The sequence below is a fragment of the Corvus hawaiiensis genome, chromosome 2 (genome assembly GCF_020740725.1).
Source record: "Corvus hawaiiensis isolate bCorHaw1 chromosome 2, bCorHaw1.pri.cur, whole genome shotgun sequence".
NCBI lineage: Eukaryota > Metazoa > Chordata > Aves > Passeriformes > Corvidae > Corvus > Corvus hawaiiensis.
The window spans coordinates 23,769,730-23,792,016 of NC_063214.1; the positions used below are offsets into that span (position 1 = coordinate 23,769,730).

General features: G+C 37.7%; 1 protein-coding gene across 9 annotated transcripts in view; it reads left to right on the forward strand.

Annotated features, from left to right (window-relative positions):
* SENP7 (SUMO specific peptidase 7) overlaps nucleotides 1-21,609 on the forward strand; it is a 44,957-nt gene extending 23,348 nt beyond the window's left edge. For all 9 annotated transcript variants that reach the window (XM_048293809.1, XM_048293811.1, XM_048293816.1 and 6 more), the window contains 15 exons: nucleotides 102-274; nucleotides 1,215-1,361; nucleotides 2,755-2,788; nucleotides 3,579-3,746; nucleotides 5,996-6,258; nucleotides 7,261-7,394; nucleotides 8,093-8,209; nucleotides 9,726-9,845; nucleotides 12,349-12,441; nucleotides 13,256-13,452; nucleotides 13,872-13,924; nucleotides 14,241-14,278; nucleotides 14,502-14,570; nucleotides 17,152-17,302; nucleotides 19,424-21,609. In XM_048293809.1, the coding sequence (XP_048149766.1) occupies nucleotides 102-274; nucleotides 1,215-1,361; nucleotides 2,755-2,788; nucleotides 3,579-3,746; nucleotides 5,996-6,258; nucleotides 7,261-7,394; nucleotides 8,093-8,209; nucleotides 9,726-9,845; nucleotides 12,349-12,441; nucleotides 13,256-13,452; nucleotides 13,872-13,924; nucleotides 14,241-14,278; nucleotides 14,502-14,570; nucleotides 17,152-17,302; nucleotides 19,424-19,561 (1,895 nt within the window). In that variant the 3' untranslated portion in view covers nucleotides 19,562-21,609. The remainder of the gene's footprint in view (nucleotides 1-101; nucleotides 275-1,214; nucleotides 1,362-2,754; nucleotides 2,789-3,578; nucleotides 3,747-5,995; nucleotides 6,259-7,260; nucleotides 7,395-8,092; nucleotides 8,210-9,725; nucleotides 9,846-12,348; nucleotides 12,442-13,255; nucleotides 13,453-13,871; nucleotides 13,925-14,240; nucleotides 14,279-14,501; nucleotides 14,571-17,151; nucleotides 17,303-19,423) is intronic.
* Nucleotides 21,610-22,287: the final 678 nt, after the last annotated feature.

A 22,287-nucleotide genomic window follows, 5' to 3' on the forward strand; every position in this document is an offset into this window, starting at 1 on the left:
ACTGCAAGAGAGAATTCTTTACTTGTCTGAAATCCACAGGGAATGAAATACTCTCCTGTCTTTAATTTGTAGTATATGTCTCCTTGTTTTTTCCTTTTTAGTCGTCCTTTCCAGTGATGATGAAGATGGACCTCCTGAACCACAATGCACAGAGCTGATGCAGGATAACATCACTGAATTATTTATCACTGAAAATAAAGAAACAGGCCAGCAGTCTGACTTCTGTTTCTCAGGCAAGCAATTAGAAGACAAGATGAAAAGTCACACAGAGCAGGTACTCCAGTTTTTGGCCTATGTATTGTTATGCCAAGCCTTTAATTTACTTCTGTAATGTGTGTTATAGAAAATGATTGTTTATTATGGTCCCAGCCACAAGCAGAAGTTGCAGTAATTTATTTCAGAGATAGAATTCTGGACGTCTTCAGAGAATATCTGTGGTTGTGAAGCTTGGGTGTTTTTGCAACACACAGTGTATTTCCTATTTTAAAAATAAACTTTTGGAAGTGTTTAATATCAGAAAACAGGAAGGATCAAATAGTAATGTGAGCTAGAAACAGACATGATGAAGATACATCTGTGGAAAAATTTGTTTTCACACCATGTTTTACGTTGATCATAGGTTTTTTTGTCATCCAATCCTCTGTTGTAATTCAGTGCATATAGACGTTCAAGGATCTTTGTTGACTGCAGACAGAGATAGGGTAAAGCTCCCTTTCCTGTCTGGCTAGCTATAGAACTTGAATCTAAAAGTAGCCATAAAGGTTGTTGCCCCATTTTGGATTTGATTAGATTTTGGCTGCTTGCTTTGACCTGGATCTGGGTTATCTCTGTAATCCTGAAACAAGTCAGAAGAGCCATTGCTGCCTCTTCTCATAGGTGAATTAATTCAATCATAAGCATTGAATTGGATCCTGAAGCTTTGATATGAAAAGAAGGGTATTATTTTGTTGCTCTGTTGTTTGAGTTTTTACTAATTTAGAACCAAGTCAAGAGCACAGATCATGTCTTGGTAATGGAGGTGTAGCAAGGTACTGTTAGACCCTTAAAGAAATTGTCAGTAATGGATGTAATAACACTTAGAGCTTTTCCATATGCATTCTTTATGTGGAAGCTGGCTTTGGGAGTCAGTTCTTACAAGCATGAAGAAAAATATTCCTGAGGTTACAGGAGGGGTGTATCTAACTAGTCCCGTAGCAAATACATTTTTTTTCCAGTTTTTAACAGAGTCAGTTGAAGATAAATGTCCTCTCAGCTTGCCTTCGGGAAGCACACCTAGAAAGCAGATGAACCTGGCGGTGGATGTTGAATTTGATAGACTACACATTGGGAAATTTAAGTGTTTATCAACAGGTCCTGCTAGGGTAAGTTGTTCTATTATGATATTTTGTGAATATTTAAAAATTCTAGTTAAACAAAGTCAGTGGTACTTAGTGTGGAAGCACAGAGTTTTTATTATTGTTGCATTGAATTCCTTTGGCTAAACAATGGAGTGTGTGGTCTATTGCCTTGTACATTTGGATTGCTGTCAGTAGAAAAGCTAACTGTGATTTGCTGTGGCCTCAGTTTTCATGTGTAAAGGTTCTGCATAAATGCTGTACTGTAACACAAGTCATACCGAGAACGTTTTTATTGAATTCTAACAGAAAAAAATGGCCATGTTAGTGGCCAATTAACTTCACTTAAAGACTAATTACTTTTCTCAGAAATAGTAACCATGTTCTAATAAAGTAGTCCATAATGACCAGAGTTAAGATATATACCATGCTTTTGCCTTTAAACAGAAAATTGCTTACTTTGTGGCTTCAAAGAGCATAAAAACAATACTAAAAGCATTAGTGTATAGACAATGTGCTACTCACAGGGTGTAGAAACATAAGTGAAGATGTGCTTTAAATGGAGCACCAGCTCCCAGGAGTTTCAACAGGTTTTTGACCAGGTTCATTCTCTATATATTGCAACTGAAAAAGAAATGTTTGAACCTATCTTCTTTTGCCTTCAGCAAGACATTTTGAAGTCTTGGATTGTAATAACAATTTCAGCTTCTCACAAAACAGCAGTTCCAAAAACATTTCATGGAAATTTCCTAAATTAATAGGCAAAAATAATTTGAAAGATGAGTTGAAATAATTTTAGGATCAATGCTCTTAGGTGTAAAGTAGAAATTTTCCTTAGTGGTAACACAGGGGAAACCTCCTGTGTTAATGTATATAACCTTTTGTCAAAGTGACAATAAAGCTCTCTTTGTTTAGCAAAATCTCTTTAACATAGCAGCAGTGCAAGTGGAATCTTGAAAGGCTTTTAATTCGAAGGTTGATGTAAAGTAGCACCCCAGTGTTGAACCATTTCTATCATGTCCTGACTTCATGCAGTGCATCTGATGGCTTCTCAGAGGTTGCTTTAGCTCCTTCTGTCCTGAGTGCTCATCTTTTCTCTCCTTTTTAAGGAGCCTGTAGGCAGTTCTGCAGCTTTGTGCTTATTTCTCAGTACATTGCATCTCTGAAAGTTACTTGCTGTCCTTTAGGTTCTGCAATGTCTTTAGGAATGTTGTTTTAGGTGAAATAGGCAATATGAAGTCTCAAGCTAAGCATATTTGACTTGAGCTTAATGGTGTTCTCCAACCTGAATGATTCTACTATGTTATTTTCAGTTTATTTCACTATAAGGAAAGATGTGCAGATATTTAAAAATCCATATATTGTTTTACTCAATTTGTAAAATGCAAACTAATGTATATATTTTTTAATCTTATTTCAGTTTACAATGAAGAATATTGTGATCCCATTTCAGGGTAAGAGAATTTTCTTTTCTTTAGCCTTCTCTTAACTGTATCTGTAAAGTATGGCATTAGAATGCTAAGTATGTATTTCTGTTATGAATAATTTATAATCTTACTTCACAAAGACATTAGATAGTTTTTAATTATTTATGTTTTTCAATAAATAAAAGTTCTAGTGTCTATAGTGTAAGCATTAATAACTTAGCAGCTTCTTGTACTTTTAACATGAATTGTCATTTTAATGGCTTGCCTCCCATGGTGTTGAACTGTAGTAGATATGACTATGCATGTTTTTGAGGTGAAATATTCAGCTTTTCAGATTAGGGTTTTAGATCCTTAGGTTTACAAAAATGTATGAATAGACTAAAGCTAAGAGGAATATAACTACAGATTTGCATTCAGTTGATTCCCAAAGATGATGTGTGGTAGGAAAGGGTTTGAGCAGTTCTGAGTTGAGTTGACTGAAAGCAAATAGGAATTAATGATTTGTAGTATTCTTTTTTCCATATTTGTAGGTACTAACTGTGGTTATTTTGAGGAAAAAACCCAACTTTTTTCAGGAGGAATCCTGCATGCAGGTGTTTAGATTTTTGTGTTACAATTTGGTGACTTTGTTTTACACAGTTTGATGTAACTGACTTTAATATTGAATTCTCAGTATTTTATGCAATGCAAGGAATAAAATCTATAAGTACTATGTTAACACACTCTGTCATACCTCTCAGCATGTAATTACTGTAACATGTATGACTTTATCTATGGCTGTTAAGAGTATGGTTCTTTTGAATTCTGTTTTCTATAGTGTCGCTTAAGAACATTCAGCTGACAGTGAATACCCTAGATCTAAGAAGATTTGGCTGGTGGAAAACTGATGGTGGCTGTTCTTCAACGATTATTTTTCTTTGGTTGTCTGAGGATTATGTAGAAAAGATTGAAACCCAGTTGGGAAAATTAGTTATCAGCAAGCCATGTGAGTAATTGAGTGCAATGAAAAGATCTAATATATGGCATGTCAGTAAAGTGGTTGTTTTATGGCTGTGTTTTTTGAGTGCAGAGGAAAGCCTATAGCATTTTAAAGATCACAGAATCAGAAAATAAGCTGAGTTCGAAGGATCATCAAGTCCAACTCCCAGCCCTGCACAGCACCACTCCCAAGAATCACACCATATGCCTGACAGCATTGTCCAAATGCTCCTTGAGCTCTTCCAGGCTTGGTGCTGTGACCACTTCCTGGGGAGCCTGTTCCAGTGCCCAACCACCCTCTGGGGGAAGAACCTTTTCCTAATATCCAACCTAAATCTCCCCTGGCTCAGCTTCAGGCCATTCCCTCAGGTCCTGCCACTGGTCATGACAGAGGAAAGACCAATGCCTGCCCCTCTGCTTCCCCTCATGAGGAAGTTGTAGACTGCAATGAGTTCTCCCCTCAGTTTCCTCTTCTCCAGATGAAACAAGCCAAGTGACCTCAGCTGCTTCTTGTATGACTTCCCCTCAAGGCCCTTCACCATCTTTGTGGTCCTCCTCTGGATGCTCTCTAATAGCTTAATGTCTTTTTTATATTGTGGTGCCCAAAACTGCACACGTATACTCAAGGTGGGGCTATACCAGTGTAGATAAGTTGGTTACTTTTGCATTTCTAAAATGCCTCACTGTACTTATATTTGGAAGAAAGAAACCTAATATGGTGTGATTCAAAACCACTGCTATTTGATAAAAAATCCTCAAAACACAATTTAATTGTAGTCCCTGTCAGAAGGCCTTCTGAAACTAGACTTGTGTACAAAGCATCTTTCATATCAACATATATGGATGTTGTAAATATCCTTACTCTTGAGCATGGTATATGCTTGGCAAGTGAAGATTGAGTTGACCTTTGACAAGACTGCAGTGGGCCACTGCGTTATTATTGAAGAAAATTTCCACTAAAGGCCAAATGGGCTATTTAGTCTTAGGGTATTATGGACTCACTGTATTTGATTTTCTAGCACGAAGCTCTGTAAAACAGTGCATAATTTTGGCTCATATATTCAGAGTGGCACAATCATACAAGGTTTTTACATAAGCAAAATTGTTGCAAGTAGCATCTACTAAAAAGGTGATTGTCAGCATTGTCTGTGTGATGTTTAATAGTATCTATTCCCTGTACAGTCTCCACCTGTATGAAGAAAAATTATAAGTAATGGTACCTTTACATAAGGAGTACAAGTAGTTTGAAGCAAAATACTGAATGAAATTTTAGCAGAGAGCTACCTTTAGTTGATGCAAGTTATTGAAGTTACTGGTACCTTCTGTAGACATAGTTCCCAGTGAAACGAGTGGAATGAGTATGAAGATGCAAGGACTCTTTTAATCTTAGGTTTATTTGCCTTGGTTACATTCTCGTTGGAGAAACCTTTAGGAGTTTTTATTAAATTTCTATCTTTGACTGTTCTACACCTTCTAATTTTACCTAGTAATGTAAATGTTTTGACATGTTTTTAGAGACATTGAAAAAATCAGTGATGGTTTTGCAGATTGTGGAAATGGTTACTATGATTCTGCTCTGCTGCCTTGGTGTGTTAATATTAGAAGAAAATATATAATGATGGATCTGACAGCCTGAGAGGGGTCAGAGGAGTTCCTCAGTGGGGAGAGTTAGAAAGGACTTTAATAAGAAGACAGGATAGGCTGTGCTTGTACATGCTCATGGCATGGCCAGATAAGTGCATTGACCAGCAAAGTACTTAGATGTGACTGGTCCTTCTTATGCCCTTAGCCCTCTCTTTTTCCCACACTACTTCTTCCCTGAATTATCTGAATGCCTCTCTTTGCTGCCCTTAGGTCTTTTCCTTAAACAACCTCTATTAAGTCCTGTGTAATCCCAAAATACTCTTCCCCTGCATCCCATCATGTGTGCTGTACACCTCAAGTAAGACTCATCTTGCTGGGTTTTGGGTCTGGACCCTTGGGCTGAGACTCTCTTGGGACAGCCCTGGGAAGGGCCCAGATTGTGTGTCTCTTCCTCAGCCCTTAATTTGGGTTCCTACTTGCCATTTTGCTGTGCTCCTCTGGGTCTGTGAAAGTGGGACTTTTGTGGGCTGATGGCCTCAGTGATGAACCTGGCCGGGCATTGTTTGGGCTTCCTTTCATGCCACTGTCTCTCTAAGTTCCTTTTTGGGTGTTCAGACAAGTTTCTATCACATAATCTAATAGTTACTATTATCCATTCTTTCCTTTTTTCAGCCAAATCCAGTGAATTTGTATTTTTTGAACTATCTCAACCACTCACAGAATGGGAAGAAGACAGACTGACTGAATTGATTACAGGTGTGAGCAAGAGGAACAGAGCACCAGATCTTGCTGAGTTTTTGTCTTTGAAACAAGCATTACCATTATTTAAGGATCTTTCTCCTGAAGAAAGCTCTTTCATAACTTACAATAAGGATCTACTAAAACAATACATGCCAAAAGAGAATACCTCAGATGCCTATGAGCCTGTAATTCAGGTCAGTGCGTAGCTGTTGCTTCATTCATCACCACTGGTTAGCATTCACACATTCTAGTAAATTTTAGGTCAACCTTCTTTCTTAACTCATACCTCAAAATTATCAGTCAAAAATTTGCAGTCAGCTAGATTATGTCCACAGAGGGATAGTTTGTAGACCTCATCAGTAAGTGACAAGTATCAATGCTTTAGATAAATTCATGGTTGTGTAAACTTAGAACCACAGGAGTGTTCTGCCCTTGTGGTGTCTCTAGGGCAGCAAGCAGGAAGTTCATCAAGTAATGAGCAACGGCACCATCTTTTGGATAGATCTGGAAGTGCAGCAGAGGAGGAGCTGTGTAGGTGGCCCTCCGGACACCTCTTGCACCACCGTGTACTTGTGGGGTCTCCACAGCTTGAGAATGCTGAATTATTCCTCAGACTGCTGGGGAGATGAGTCTGCGCAAGTTAATGTGTTGTCTTGGTTTAATCTCTTGAGTAAATGTCTAAACCCAACCCACATCGTTGTCACTTCAGAAATTGCATCTTTGTTCCTACCAGTAAAAAGCCAAGGGACAGCAGATCAATCAGGCCCATGAAAGTGGGGACTTTAAAAGGAAGTCAGCCAGCTCAAATCTGTATTGTTTTTAGGCAAAGGACTAGATTTTCAAAGCTTCCAAGCATATACAGCTCCTGGTAAGACAGTCTGATACTTGTCTCCAGCCTTTCAGGTCATGTTTCTTCTCCAAAACCATTTCTAAGACACTTGGCTAAATAATGTTTGAACAGTTTTAGAGGGAGATCATGATCTGTCATCATTTTTTTAAAGATCCATAACTTTTTAGTTGTCTGAGCAATGACACGTTTGCCCAAATACCAAAGTTTCTACTTTGGATCTTCAGCAAGAATCCTCTTTAGTGATGCAGGGTACTCCTGTGGGCTTTAGGCATGGGTTTTGTGTGTTGTGTTTTCCCTATCAAGCTGTATAATGCTTTTTACTATTGTTTGTGTTTTTCTCTGGTAGGAGTCAAAGCTAAAAGTGATCAGGCCCAGTTATGCCCTTGCAAATAAGCAGAATAGTGGTTGCTATTCTATATCTTTGTCCTCTGCACTGAATGAAGAATGGAAAGAAGTAAGAGAAACAGGAGCAGTTAAGAAGTAAGTGTATTTCATATAGAGAAAGGGAAGATATAAGAAATTGAATAAATGAATTACTGGAATAAAAGCCCTCACTTAACTGCCATTCTCTAGTTGATTTAAAAGTGTTGTATGAAAGTCACTCTTCAAATCTAAAACATCAGCAAATATCAGTGTAGTTACCTGTTAAAAGACAAAATGGATGTGTTATAGAATGACAGTCTCACAGAAATTAGAGCACATCTGATCTGTGACTACAAGGTCATATCATGGGTGCATCAATGGGGAGGGTGGGGATCTCTTGGGTTCTGTGAGTATCCATTTAAGTCTATCTTAGCAAAACTTACTAACTTAAGCTGATTTTTTTATAGAATCTGAATAATGTTTTTTTTTACTGTTCTGTCACACTCAATCTTTTTATAACCATTTGTCGTCTCGTATTTCTGCACATTTTATATAGCCATTTGTCAAATACTTTGATCAAAAATAGAAAAACAAGATGAAGGTAAAAAATAATCTGCTTTTCAAAAGTTTTTATCAAAGTTTCAACGTGCATTGGGGTCTAACACCTAACTGTTGGAGGAGGAAATGGTAAAGTTTTGAGAACTATAGCTTTTCACAGGTTTTCTAGAAAATCTTCTACATATAAAACAGCCATACTCAGAACAATGTCATGTAAAACAGTTTGTCACTGTTATGACATGATTTCTGTTTTCTAGTTTAATTGTTTATCCACCCCCACCTGCAAAAGGAGGACTGGGAGTCACAAGAGAAGACCTAGAGTGCTTAGAATATGGAGAGTTTCTCAATGATGTCATCATTGATTTCTATCTTAAGTAAGTAATCTCAGCCCTTCTTGTACCCTTCACACTCTCTGGGGCGTGATGTGGACTTGAATGTTACTGGAAATGTTAATCACTAAATACAGTACAACAATTTTAGAAGTAACAATGGGATGCATTGGACTTTTTCTTAAAGGCTTTTTTAAAAGTTTCATGTTTTTAAAAAGTTTTTTTAGCAGTTTCATTTGTTTTAGTTTCATTGGTTTTGTCCCTCTAAAAGGGCTGTGATAAAATCTAGACAGAATGACTGGAGGAAAAAAGCTTCTTGGTGACCTTACAGAACAGAAAGTGTTAAGTAGGCAGTTGAAAAAGGTAGAGGATCTGTAGTAGTATTTTATTTACTAAGTTTGCCTGAAGTGGAGCATCCTCTGCTGTTCTGTGCAATTTCAGGTATTCTTCTGATGGAGATCTGCAGAAAGGAACACAGTTGATACATCTTGAGGAGGTTGTGCTTGGCTTAGCTACTCCAAGCCATCCTGCTAAAGTTGCTCGTGAAAGCAATTTTTCAAGAACTGGCTTTGTGGCCACCAGTCCCTAAAGTTGTGGTTTGTTTTCACTCTGCTGACTTAGACATAAGAAGAAGTCTAGTTCTTTTGTAGCTTGTCAGCAGGAATTGTATTTTATTTGGCATCTGGATGGATGCAGGAACTGTGAGCAATAGGAAGGCTTGTCTAGAAGATTGGAAAAGGAAACGTGTAACAGTGCTTCAATGGGTTTTTCCAGCGAAGCCTCTTGTATTTTGCTCTAAACTAGAACTAAATAATGCATCATGGTCCCCTGAAGAGCTGTAGCTTCTCAACAGAGAAGGAAGATTTAAATAAAAGAATTTAATGCAGTTGTGGTAGAAATCCTTCTGCTTTTAAAGTTTGTTAGACTTCCCACATTCTCAGTTTTCATTCTGTTGCAAGCTGTATCATGTGTGACTGTGTTACCCAAGTCATCAGGTGAAGCTAGAGGCATGTTGTGTAGGATAACTGCAATTGTGAGTGCTTTGGCCTTCTAGAATGACAGCATAAATACTGAAGCTGATGTTTATAATAAAATTATCAGCAGTGAAATAATAAGTACTTAGCTCTCACATGGATAACCTATAAAAGTGAAATGGTCAGTTTAACTGACCTGTTCCATGCTTTTTGATTATGCACAAGTATAGCATTCCATAGGTTTATACTTGGTTAAGTTTTCAAGTCTCTCTTAATTGTAAGGGTAATTGTAGGTACCTAACTTTCAAAATAGATTCAAAAGCTTGAATACTGGAGAACAAATCAGGGACAAAAAATAACTGCATTCTTAGTAGCTGCTTGGCTGTTACATGCTCTGATGATGTGCACCCATGTGAATAGTTAAAATAGAGAGAAAATTTTGGCGTGATTAGTGTCTGTGAAAGCAACTGATACTAAGCATAACCCAAATTATGATAAGTCATTAAAATAACTGCCTTTTTTTTTTAGCAGTAATGGTACTTTCTAGAACAAGAATTTAATAATTTTCTTGGTTTTTTCTTTGGTAGGTATCTATTATTGGAGAAGGCACCAAAACATGTTGCTGACCGTACGCACATTTTTAGCAGTTTCTTCTACAAGTGCCTGACAAGGACAGAAAAAAACCCTGAGGGGGATGTCAAAGTTTCGTAAGTTCATTTTAGATGCCATTATGACCAGAAACTATCTATCTATCTATTGATGAGAGATCATCTACTAATCAGCATGTAAAATAGTTTTTGGTGTTTTCCAAAGGGTTAGTGATTAAATGTTGTTACTCACAATTTAAACATACTGGTGTTTTTCCTTAAAATCAATGTGATTCATACTGAATAAGAATGAAAATGTTACCACCTTTTTCCAACTTTACCTGGGTATTTACTTCAGACAATTATTTATTTGATATTTTTATCATAAATGCACGGTTTTGCAAGATATGCATAATTTTAAGAGGTTATGCTACCAATAATATTTTTATATGTACTGCATATTTCATTTTACATATTGGTAATAAATTATTGACCAAAGTTTTAGTAAGAAAATTTAGTTGTACACCAAGCTTACGCATTTGGTTTGTAACACATGCGCTCACTGAATTGGAGAGTTTCCCAAAAAGACATCATTAGCAGCCCAGGAATCCTGTATCACATTGTGTTTCCTGCTAACTGGCTAAAGGGTAGAAGCATTCTTAGCTCACTTTCAGTTTCTTCTCAACACCAATGTTTGAGAGCAAAGCCACCAACATTCATTCTGTTTTCAAAGAGTCACAGAATCTGTTAGGTTGGAAAAGACCTCTAAGATCATCAAGTCCAACCATTACTACCCAGCACTACCAAGTCCGTCACTAAACCATGACCCCAAGTGCCACATCTACACATCTTTAAGATATCCCCAGGCCTGGTGACTCAAACACTTCCATGGGTGGCCTGTCCCGGTGCTTGGAAAACCTTCTGGTGAAGGAATTTTCATAATAGCCAATCTAAACCTCCCCTGGCACAACTTGAGGCTACTGCCTCTTGTCCTGTCGCTTGTTACGTGGGAGAAGAGACCAACACCCTCCTCACTAACACCTTTCAGGTTGTTACAGAGAGAAGTAAGCTTATCCTCAATGAGCATCATCATTCAGCTTATTGAAGGCTTTTTTGTTTCTCTCTGAAGTGATTTTTTTTTTTCTTCTGTTATCCATGAAATCCCCAGATTTTTCATTCTACTGGCAAATGAGGCCACCTGCACAGAGAGGTGTGTGTCTTCCATCCTTTTTAGGTGACAGTCACTGCTGGGTAAGAGCTGTGTTGAAGGGAAGAAAAATGAGTTTTCTGTAATATTCTCAAAGATGTCTTGAAAATTCATGTAACTGTGTTCGAAAGAGCGTCTTCCTTGATTTTACTGTCTTCTGACTTGGAATGTTCTGCAGTGAAGACAAAATTATTCTTGATAAGAATGCTGTTATGCTTTGATCCAATTCCTTTTACAAGGCTGGACTGTCCATAATCTTCTTGAGGAACAAGAATGACACCCTCAATTTACCATGTTTCAAGGACTGTAGCTTTTCTGGATTAGGAGATAGTTTTGGAAATTCTAGTTTTGTGTTTGGGCCTAGATACTCACCTGGTGACTACAGATGGTTTGGGTTGTTTGTTTCAGTGGGGTTTTTTGGATAAATGGCTAGTGAAAAACCTGGCTCTGTACTGTTGTAAATGAAATTAATCTCAACAGATGTAGCTACTTGAAGACTCTTTGCTTTACTTCGTTCACACAGCTCGGGCACTGGATTGAGAAAGTTGCTTTTTTAGGTGCTTTCCCAGATTGTAAACAGGCCTTCCCCTTTGAAGTTCCCAGTGCTTCTACAGTCATGTAGCAGAGGAAGTTTGCAGCAAGTCTTCACTTAGTGGTGGCCCATGCAGAGTCCTATACCCGCCTGGTTTTCCACTCCTCACTCATTTTTTCCAGTTCCTACTACAATGAAGTTTTGTTTCGTAATCAGAGATGAGGATGGGATCACAATGGTAATAGGGATGTCTGCTGAGTAGAGTGAATTTTGCTTTCAGATCATATTGGACCAAAGTTCTGTGAAATGTTGGTTTCTATTTCAACTTGTGCAGACTAAGCTGAAACTCTAAACTTAAATATCTTCTCAGATTTTTCTTGTTCTCGTAGTATTGTGTCCTCATGCTTTGTCTGTAGAGCTGTAAATGAAACGTGGTCCAGCATTTAAATCTCAGGACTGGAGGGCATATGTTTGCACAAGACCCTGTGCAAAGCATTTAGCTTTTTCCCTTCAAAAGATAAGGTTGTTCAGATAGGTCTTCAAAAGTGGTATTGTGAAGCTTAATTCATGGATGTTTTTAAATTATTATAGACTTGTATTTACACTGACTAGTGTTTAGATGGTTTGCATTTAGTGTAGTAAACAATAATTGCAAGAAATCCATTCAAATCTATGAATGATTGTGGGTTTTTTCGAGAAGAGCTTAAGGTAGTTCAGAAATGGCTCATTAGTTACTTGGGCTCAATGGTGCTGATTTATTTTTAATCTGTCTAGAGTAAATGAAAAACCCATTGAAGCGCTGGGGAGATGTAGGAGTACGAATCCCTATGCCTTTTTATAACTAAAAGGTACAAAACCAAACAATTGTCACTTGTTTTTTTCAGAGCGGCACAGAGAAGACACAGAAGAGTAAGAACATGGACTCGCCATATAAATATCTTCAGTAAAGATTATATCTTTGTGCCTGTGAATGAGGAGTAAGTCTGTGTTTTCAACACCTTTTCTGATATTTAAAGATTTTAATATTTGAACATTAAGGTGGTAAAAATTTATGCCTGTAAGGGTGGATCATTGCACATGATAGATTAGATTTTGAAGTAGTAACATATGTGGAATGAGTAATTTTGGAGTCTGTTCAAAAGATAAAATGGTTATTCAGTTGTCATCTGTCAACTTTGTACCTTTGGTTTTTCTTTTACTGAAAATTGCTGTTAGGTAATTTTCAGAATAATTTGTGTGTCGTTATGATGATTCCTGTGCACTTCAGTAATGTTTCTATAAAGAAATCACAGCAACTCATAGTGTCAATAGATAAAAGTAGAACTTCCACAATCTGTGCCTTGGCCTGGTTGAATAACTGACCTGTACATGGAAATTCCTGTAAAACTGAATAGTCATCGAAAGGTACGTAATGTAAAACAGCTGTGGAAAGGTGCCACACCTTCAGCTATATTCAAAACTGGGATCACCATCACAGATATTAGTATTTTTTTTATTTTAGATTTTAGTTGGAATGTGGAATGGGTGCTCAAACACTGATAAATTGCTGTGGCGGGTTTCTTGGGGTTTTTAAAGGAATTGATACTTATGTTTGCTATTGTGCCACAATGCAAAGTAAAAAGTGAGTGAGAGGATTAGTATGAGATGCCATGAAAGAATATGCAACGATGGCTGTGTGTCACAGAACAGTTGTCCATGAGCTCTTAATATTATAAAAGCTTTTCATAGCCTTTTCAGAACTCAATGTTAGAGTTTTGATGTGTTTTTCTCCCTCTCCCCACTGCTGGGCAGGTCTCATTGGTACATTGCAGTTATCTGTTTTCCGTGGTTAGAAAAAGCTGTGTATGAGGAGTGTCCCCATCAGAATTCATTATCTCACTGGCCTCAGCAGTCTCCACTTGAGCCAGAGAGTGAGAACACTAGAACTGGTTCACTGTTCCTCAAGGATGAAGAAGAGATGGATGGTAACAGAAGTTCATTTTCTAAAGGTATGTAATCTTAGGAGAAAATTATGTCAAGCCATGAACAATTCTAACAGTATCTTAATCCTTGAAGGAGGGAAATTATGTGAAAGATAATTTCTAAGACTTCAAGACTGATTTAGTATGTTCTTATATTATCATGCATAGCAAGGACTGCAAGTTGTTTGGAATTCTGGAAAATACTGGAAGAGACATGTAAAATCAGTGATGATTGGAAAGTTATTTGGTTTCAATAAGAATTTTATCAGGAGGAAAGACCTTTGGTAACTGCTATTTCAACATTCAGAAGGGAATGTTAAAAACTGGTTTATAAATTACTTCTTCACTTTCATATCTTGAATACTAATAATCATGAAGTTGAAAATAAAAATACTTCGCTTAGGAATTATTTTCTTAACATTTTTAAATTTGTTCTTTTGTACTAGATGGCAATGAAATTGCTGCTTCTGCTTCAGTTCTATATTCAGCTATTTCTAAAGTAAGTGCCTTTTTGTATTGACAGAGAAAACATGTTACTCAATTTCTGAAGGCTGCGAGACTTGACCAAGTGATTTTGCATCATCTTTTTTTGCCGTAGTTATTGATGCCTGCATGGCCTGCAGCATGTGCAAGGCATTTTGAATTAGCATTGTCCTCCTATTTTCTCTGCTATGATTTCACCTGTGTTTAAAATCAATTTATCAGTCTACATTTCTGAAATGAGAGCTTCTCTAACTACCTTTAAATTTATGAAGATCTTTGGGTTTATAATTGTTGTTTTTTAAGATTTATTTTTATTTTTTCTTTTGTCTCAGATCTCCCTAAGTAATTCCAAAAAGCAGATTTGTAAAAGGTATGTTTCTGTTTTCTTTCTGATATTGTAACATTAAATTATGAAATTCTGTAGTAATTCAGTTATTGTCATAAAACCACAGCTGTAGGTACTTGTCTATTTTTACCACTTTTTTTTAAGATATTGGTACTCTTGGGTGGGCTGTATGCAAACAAAATACTTCCTTCACTAGTGTTGGTAATGAAAGACTGCAATAACTTGTTTTTGTTTTTGTTGTATACAGGCCTTGTATACTCATCTTGGATTCCTTGAAAGCATGTTCTGTGCAGAAAACAGCTCAGGTTTTGAGAGAGTAAGTAACTACAATTTCTACCTTTTAGCAGTAGGTGCTGCTGGTCATATTTCCATATTCAAAATACTTTTCTCTGTAAAGGTGTATATTTCTAATGGTAAAGGAAAATCCATGAAGAGTCATGACTAATGAAATTGCAATTATAATGCAGAGGCTTCCCTGAAAAGCCTATCTGTGTTCTGCAACCCACATATAATGCAAAAACACTAAAGTGGAGAGTGGAGAAAAAAGAAAAATAGAGCGGTTTTTTCTGGTATTGTTTTTGTGGAGAGAGGATTTATCCCATCCAGTCTAGTAACTTAAGGTATTTTTAAGGGTAGAAAAACACTTTAAATGAATATTTTGAAATTTGAATGATAGTTTTCTAAGGGGCTGATATTCATTTTTTTGATGGTGCTTACAGAATTAGCATTAAATCCACTCTTATGTGCAAAAATGTAGAAACTTGACTGAAGCTGTCTAAAAGCTTGATGTGTCAGTAGAGTTGTAGTGGAATGGTATTTATTTTGAAAAGTGAGCGTAAAAACATATTCAATTTTGTATGTGATAAGTATATAAGTATTGGAAGAACGTCCTAAAAACTTTCAGTACTTTTACACACTCCTAATGACTTTAATGTCTATCAACAACTTTTAAAAAAATTGTTAAATATCTGAAGCTAAATGCAATTTTTCTTTCTCTGTGGTATTCATTTCACTGAAAGGAACACAGATCTGCAATCCAAATACCACCACCTTCTTGTAAAAGTAAATTCTTCAAAATGCTATGTAAGGGTTATATGAGATTCAGAAATTTTTCTGAAACCATCTTTTCCCTTAATAGAGATTCCTCCCTGCCATGTATGTCTTGTGAGGAAGAATGAAATAGCAACTTCTATTTATTTATTTATTTATTAAAATCTCTATGGGATGTATTATTTTTGTGCACTGTGCCTTGAGCTATTCCCGAGGTTGAAATTCCAGAGTGTGGTTTCATGGAGTTTAGAGAGATGTCACAAAAAGTCAGAAAACCAGTGGAGAGCTATGGAGTTGTGAGATAAGGGGAGTTTGGGAAGCAAACCTCTTATTCCTTCAATTTCCAGTTACACCCTGAAAGCAGAAGTTTAAGGAAACTGGTGCAGGGATTCTGTGACACTTTCTTTTCCTTGAGTTGATTTTTGCTGTGTTTTGGGCAGTGGTCAGGCTCAAACAAATGAATTACAAAGTCTACAGTCATAGGTTATTGTGGATGCTCAAAAGCAGGAGCAGAGGAATTTTCCAGCTGCCTTTGCATTTTATGAAGTTTCTTTCTCATACAGCTAGCTGAGAAAACCAGCTGCTGAAGCACTTTGTGAAGTTTTTCTTTCTTATGCTTCAGCTGAGAAACAGTGAAAGATGGTTTTGTAAACTAATTCTGTTTCTTGTACCTGGGTTTGTTTTCCAGCCTTGTTTCGGTACTCTGGAAAAAATATTTTGAATGGGCGTTAGAGAACCTCAGCCAATCCCTCTAGGGGGTGGCTGGTCAAGGGACCAATCCATATCATGCTCTCTCACGTACCAAGATATATAACCTAGCATGTAAATAATAAAATAATTCCCTTTTCTCCTTGGATTTGGATTGTGTCATTTCTCGCCGGTCCTCGGTAAAACAGCGACAGGTTCTTGCAGTTCCTAGGAAGTGTGCTTCACTGAAATGTCTTAATCTTTGAATTGTTTCATGTTTGATGCCTTTCCATAGTTGCCATTTCCCCCAAAAGCTGTTTTAAGTGTTCTATATGTATTTTTATTCTCATGCCTGTAAGGACTTGGGGCTTTTAGAAACCAACCACAAGGTCTGACTTAATGCATATATATTTTATTCTCTTAAGTCAGACCTTATGTTTGATTCGCAGAAGCCCTGAGCCTTTGCAAGTCTGGCTAAAGCCAGGAGACAAATATAGGCAACTATTGCCTTTGAAAAGGAAACCCTTAGGTTTTCAATCCCATTTCTGAAATCAGCAGCCAGCCCTGAACGTGGGGTCAGTGAGTTGCTACTGAAGCACAAGAACAATAGAAAAGCCTAATAACAAATAAATCCTAATCACTATATAAGAGCTTTGTTAAGGTTTTCAACAAGTCTTTAAATACCTTGGGCACTATTAGATTGCAAGGGTTATATTGGTGCAATTGTAACTGAAGTTTTTTGTAAGGTGAGTTTTAAGAGGGGTTTAATGGTTTGCTTAGGTTGAGAAAACGCTGCTGGCCTCTTAGAATGAAGCCAGGAGAAATATGTGATGGCCAAGAAAATTATTCCTTTAGTTAAGGTATAAAAATATATTGGTATCCTAATAGCTTGTAGAAACTCTGCACAAGTAGCTGATTTTAAATGACATGTATATTTGTTTTGTATGTTGCTTGTTGTGTGGTAGAAACGCCTCTGAGTGCAACAGAATATTGGAGAGTGGAAATAGTATATGAGTTTCTTTGACAAATTCTGTGAAATAATTTGGCTAAAGCTATTTTAGCTTTTTAGCCAACTTGGAACAATATTGACTAGTGTCCCAAAAGGCATTGAGCTTGGGAGTTATTTCTCAAGTATTTCAGCTGTTTGCTTTCTTCTGTAGGTACCTTGAAGTGGAATGGGAAGCTAAACGAAAAACACACCGGGAATTCAGTAAATCCACAATGATTGACCTGTGTCCCAGAGTGCCTAAACAAGATAACAGCAGTGATTGTGGGGTCTATTTGCTGCAGTATGTGGAAAGCTTTTTCCAGGTACAAATGCAAACTACCTTCTCCTTTCCCCCAAAATTACCTTAAACCACAAACCCTATTTCTGAGCAAAATAGCCAGATGCAAAAAGGCTGTGATGCAGTGTCAAAAGTGTCAAAGCCATTTGAGAAAGAGATGAAACCCATTCTTAAGTAATGGCAGGGATCCTTCTGTCTGGTTTCTCATGTGTGTCTATCCTCAAATATTTCTGACCTCATAGTTTAATGTTGCTTTGACATTGACACATGCTGACTATTTGGGTGTATTTGCAGCCTATTTAGTGTCTGCACTCCTGCCCTACAGATGTTACAAAAGTATCTTTGCATCTCTTCTTGCAGTATCTAAAACTTTGTCATTGGTCTTTGAGTGGGTCTGCAGGCAGCAGCTTCTGTAGAGAGAGGGAGAGGGGGAATTTTTAAAAGGGAATGTGAAGAGCTAAGGGAGCCTCTTTTTCAGCACATACCTTTAAATATCTGCAGATCCTGGGCTTCAGGCACTGTCTTCTAGGGTGTCCCCAAGTCTTCCTGCCCCTGATCAGCACACTGCCCTTTGCTCTGTCGTGTGAATGGCTCTCCTAGTTTGATGCTTGCGTGTGTGGCTTGAATTCTCTGAGATTCCTGTGCATGCAAAGCCTTGTGTGAGGCCTTGGGCAGTGAACAGGTTTTTCTGCTGTAGAACAGTTTGCCATTCCAAAGCACCTGTACACAAGTACACCCAGTGTGGGGGTAGATTGGAGATCTGTGTGCATTTTCAGGGCTGTGATCTTTTCGAGGTCATGGGGATGTTGTGGGATACATCATGTATCTGGCAGGAGGCTACAGTGGATAGATACAGGCTCTTTGGAAAGTACAGGCACAGAACCGAGGAGGTAGAGCTGTCCTTGATGTGAGTCAGCTGGAAAGCATGGATCTATGCCTAGGGTTGGGTGAGGAGCCATCTGAGAGGTTATGGGTAGTGACTAAAGAGCAGAGTACCATGGGTAGCCGTGGGCATCTGCTGTCAGCCACCTGATCAAGAGGAACAAGTGCACGAGGCCCTCTTTGGACAGGTAAAAGCAGCCTCACATTCACAGACCCTGGACCCTTTGGGTGACTTTAACTTGACAACTTCCTGGAGAGTTCCTGACCTGAGTGACAGGTGACCCCGTGAGGAGAGGTGCTGTGCTGGAAGCCAGGAAGGTCTGGTTGGGGGCATAAAACTCCAGAAGTTCCTTAAATCCCCAGCCATTCTGTGGTTCTGTAATAGATGGGTTGAGCTCTTGTGTAGGTGGAAAATTAAATTACTTACCAAAGCTTTTGAACTGCCCATTCTCTAACAATGAGGACTTGCTCCTCTTGAAAAAGCAAAGCTTGGGACAAAGTGGTTGTAACTTGTCGTGAGCATGCCTGCACTCATAGACTGCAAATCATGATGTGTTCTTTGCTTTACTGTTTCAATTTATCGTATATTACTTTATTCAAAGGAAGGAGAAGATGAAATATAAGCATGGCAAAAGAATGAGGAGGGAAAAAAGAAACAAAATTGGTTTTGGCAAATCAGATGTGTTGTTGTGATCTTAACTGCCAAAGTTGCCAGCACCTCTCAACTGTTTCGTTTTGCTATCCTCTTTCATTCCAAATTTTCCCCTTCTCATGTCCTGAAAGTGTTATCAGTATTCTTACTTTTTGTTGTCTTCTTTCAGAGAGACTAGCTCACAACAGAAAAACCACATGCCTGAGACAACTAAATCTCAGCATGCCTTAACTACTGTATGCTTGATTCTTTGCTATAGTGTGATTGTAATTATGTGTTTTGTGACTAACAAGGGACAGATGCATTTTAGATATCAAAAGTATGTCTACTTTGTCAAAATACATGAAGTCTGCCTTTAATATGGGTTAATACTGATGTATCTTTAAGAGAAGTGATGATAACCTGTTTGGTGTTTACCATGGGTACCTTTTGGTAAGGGCACATATATGTCATTGTGACGAAGGAACTGGAATTTGACTTCAAAGGCTGTCATTCTTGGATGGAAACTTGTTTGTACCTCCTTGATCTCAGCAGCAGTGGAAGGGTTTGAAATTCTTTCTGAAAGTTGTGTTAGAAAATTCATGCCATAAATATTCCTTTTTCTCTTACCAGAATCCCATCGTTAATTTTGAACAACCTCTGCATCTGGAGAATTGGTTCCCTCGTCAGCTGATCAGAAGCAAAAGAGAAGAAATTCGAGACCTGATCTTGCAACTGCACTTCCAACAGCAGAGTGGCAGCAGCAGCTAATGAATCCAATAAATGGCAGTCGTGGCAAAGGACACTGCTGTATAAAATAACTAACTGGAACTCTGCTTAGTGGTGTTTGGTCTCTTCCTTCCTTGCAAGGAAGACAAAAAAAAAAAGGCACAAGGAGTACTTTTTGTTCAGCATGTATTTATTTAAAGATTTTTTTTTTTTTCTGGTGTTGTGTGGTCTAATGATGCTGGGATGGGGAAGGGAGGAGGTTGTAGATAAGAGTGTAAATATGTAAGTTAAAGCTAATGCCATATGGATTGCTAGTTGATTCTTTACTTGGAATATGAAAGCTGCTTACAGGTATATGCTACAAGGATGTAAAAATACTTTCATCTTTTGGAGCCTGTTCTCTATAATTCCGTATAAACATGGATCATCATGTAGGAGTCAGGCCTGAAGACAGGATTTGGATCCTGTATTGTCTCTTGATTTTGCAGCTGATACAGATAGAATGAATACTATGTATTGTTTTACTTTAAGGATTTAATACTGACTCTCTTCAGAGATGTATTTTTTGTTTTGTTTCTGATTATATACAGAAGTAATCTGCATGTGTCAGAAAATTCTGCCAAGATTTGAGCCTGATGAGTTTTGATTATTTTTTTCTAAATTATTTTCCCCTTTCCTAGCATTTTCATAAAAGTGTATTTCCATGAGTGGAAGATATTTGCTCGAGAGTGACTGCTGATGTACTTTAAAGTCTGGAGTGTATGTTTTTAAGTTTTTTTTTTTTTTTTCTTATCAGATTTGAGAAGCAAACTTGCTCTCAGAGTACATACCAATACAGTATGGGTAGGCAGTAGATTTTTAACGCTGCTCACCTGATTTTGGGGAATAATTCCTACAAATCTTAAGGCATCACTGCATTAGCAAGGCAAGCAGGCTGTTGCTTAACGATCTCAAAAGTCTGAGGTGTTCTACTGAAAAATAAGGTCATTAAGATATATGATTTACATATAAGGCAAACAGGATTTGTACCTTGCTTAGGAGAATTGAGTAAAGATGCCTGAATACTGAGTGTTTGAACTCAGATTTGCTTTGATAAACTAGCACAAGTTTATCATTGTCTTAATTTGTATTTATGCAGTTTTTCCTTGAACAGTGATCACATTTTGATGTGTGCATTTTTTTCTGTACTCACTGCACGATAGAAGGTGACTGTTTTAAAAGGATGCTTTGTCCTGTTCCCTGTTACTTAAGTGTCATGTCACCCTTCAGAAGGACTGTGTCAGATAACCACCAAAACCACATGTGTCATAAAACAGTCTACAAAACCAGAGCTCTTAAAGCTGGAAGTACAATAGAGAGTTAAAATAAAAATTGAGGGCAACCCAAAGATATGAACATTTTTATGTCATTGCAGAATTCTCAGGGCCCTTTCCCTCAAGACTACTCTGAAACCTGGCATTTGGAAAATCCAGTTATTATTTCAGGTCTGTACAGTCATCCAACCCTCCTCCACCCCCCTCTCTTATTGTTTCTCAAACTGGGAAGCATTCTTTCTGGGGGAGAGAGACAATTCTAAAACAATTTGCTGAGCACAGTTACCTTCTGTATAGCTGTGAGCAGCCTTGTGCAATGACTGTATGTTTTTTGGTTTTGTTTCTACTTTAATTCTGTAGTTTGTCACTACCCCTTCTTCCCCTGCCCCCCAGCATCTTCCCCTCTCATCCCAGAGTTTGTGTCTTTCAGCACCTAAATCACAACACCAGCATTACTTACAAGAATAATCTGTGTATTTATTGTAAAACAAAAGATAAAATGCAGAAATATGTTCCCTTTCTCTACACCTTTCTTAATTGAATAATATTTTCAGTGTTCCCTTATGAAAAACAGTTTGGGCTTTTTCTTATGGTGTAGAGTTAGGTTTTATCACCAAGTGATTTGTTCTTTTTTAGATACTTAAAAAGCAAAATAATGTATGCAATTTTCTAAATTGATTTTATAACACAAAAGGATTGCCTTTTTAGATTTCTTACATATGTGCTATGAGAATGCCAATGCATTTGATATTAAAATTATCTCCAGAAGCTGCTGAATGTGGTTGTTACCATTCTTTTCCCAGCTGCTACAAGTAACCCACGAGTTCAGTTTAAGACAGGCCATCTTACTGCTTTTAGGGTATATACACAGCGTGTGTCTCTTCACCTACGTCTCACCCAGTGATTATGGGACCATCAGCCACAACCCACCCCATTCCAGCCATTTGCATTTATCAGGTATGTGGTAAGTGCTAGGAGTGTCTGTGGAAGAAGCTACATTCCAGGTATCTTCATGTTTCCTTCTTATTTGCTAGAACTCCCTAAAGTTAACATTTTAACCAGACTGACTCATGGACCTTTTTGCACAGCTCCTGCATTTCCATTTCCTGTATTAAGCCCTGTCTAACTGAAATAGTGGAGTGACGTGATATTTCAAAGCAAACCAATCTCTGTAAGGCTCTTTACCCTAAGCTGTGTCATTTTTGTTTCAAGGCAAACAGTTGTACCCGAGGTGTTAAATGTGCCTGTCAGTTTCTTTAAAAGAAACTGCTGCATTCTGTCTGTGTGGGACATTGAGTCACGGAGATCTGTTTGAGGTGCTGCTGGCAAGCACAACACAAGAAGCAAGGCATAAGAGAAGTAATTTGTAGGAAGTAAATCTGCCAGGAAAAAATCTAAAAAAAGTCACCTAGTTCTCATCAAGAGCTGGAGAAGTGAATCTGCAAGTGTGATTTT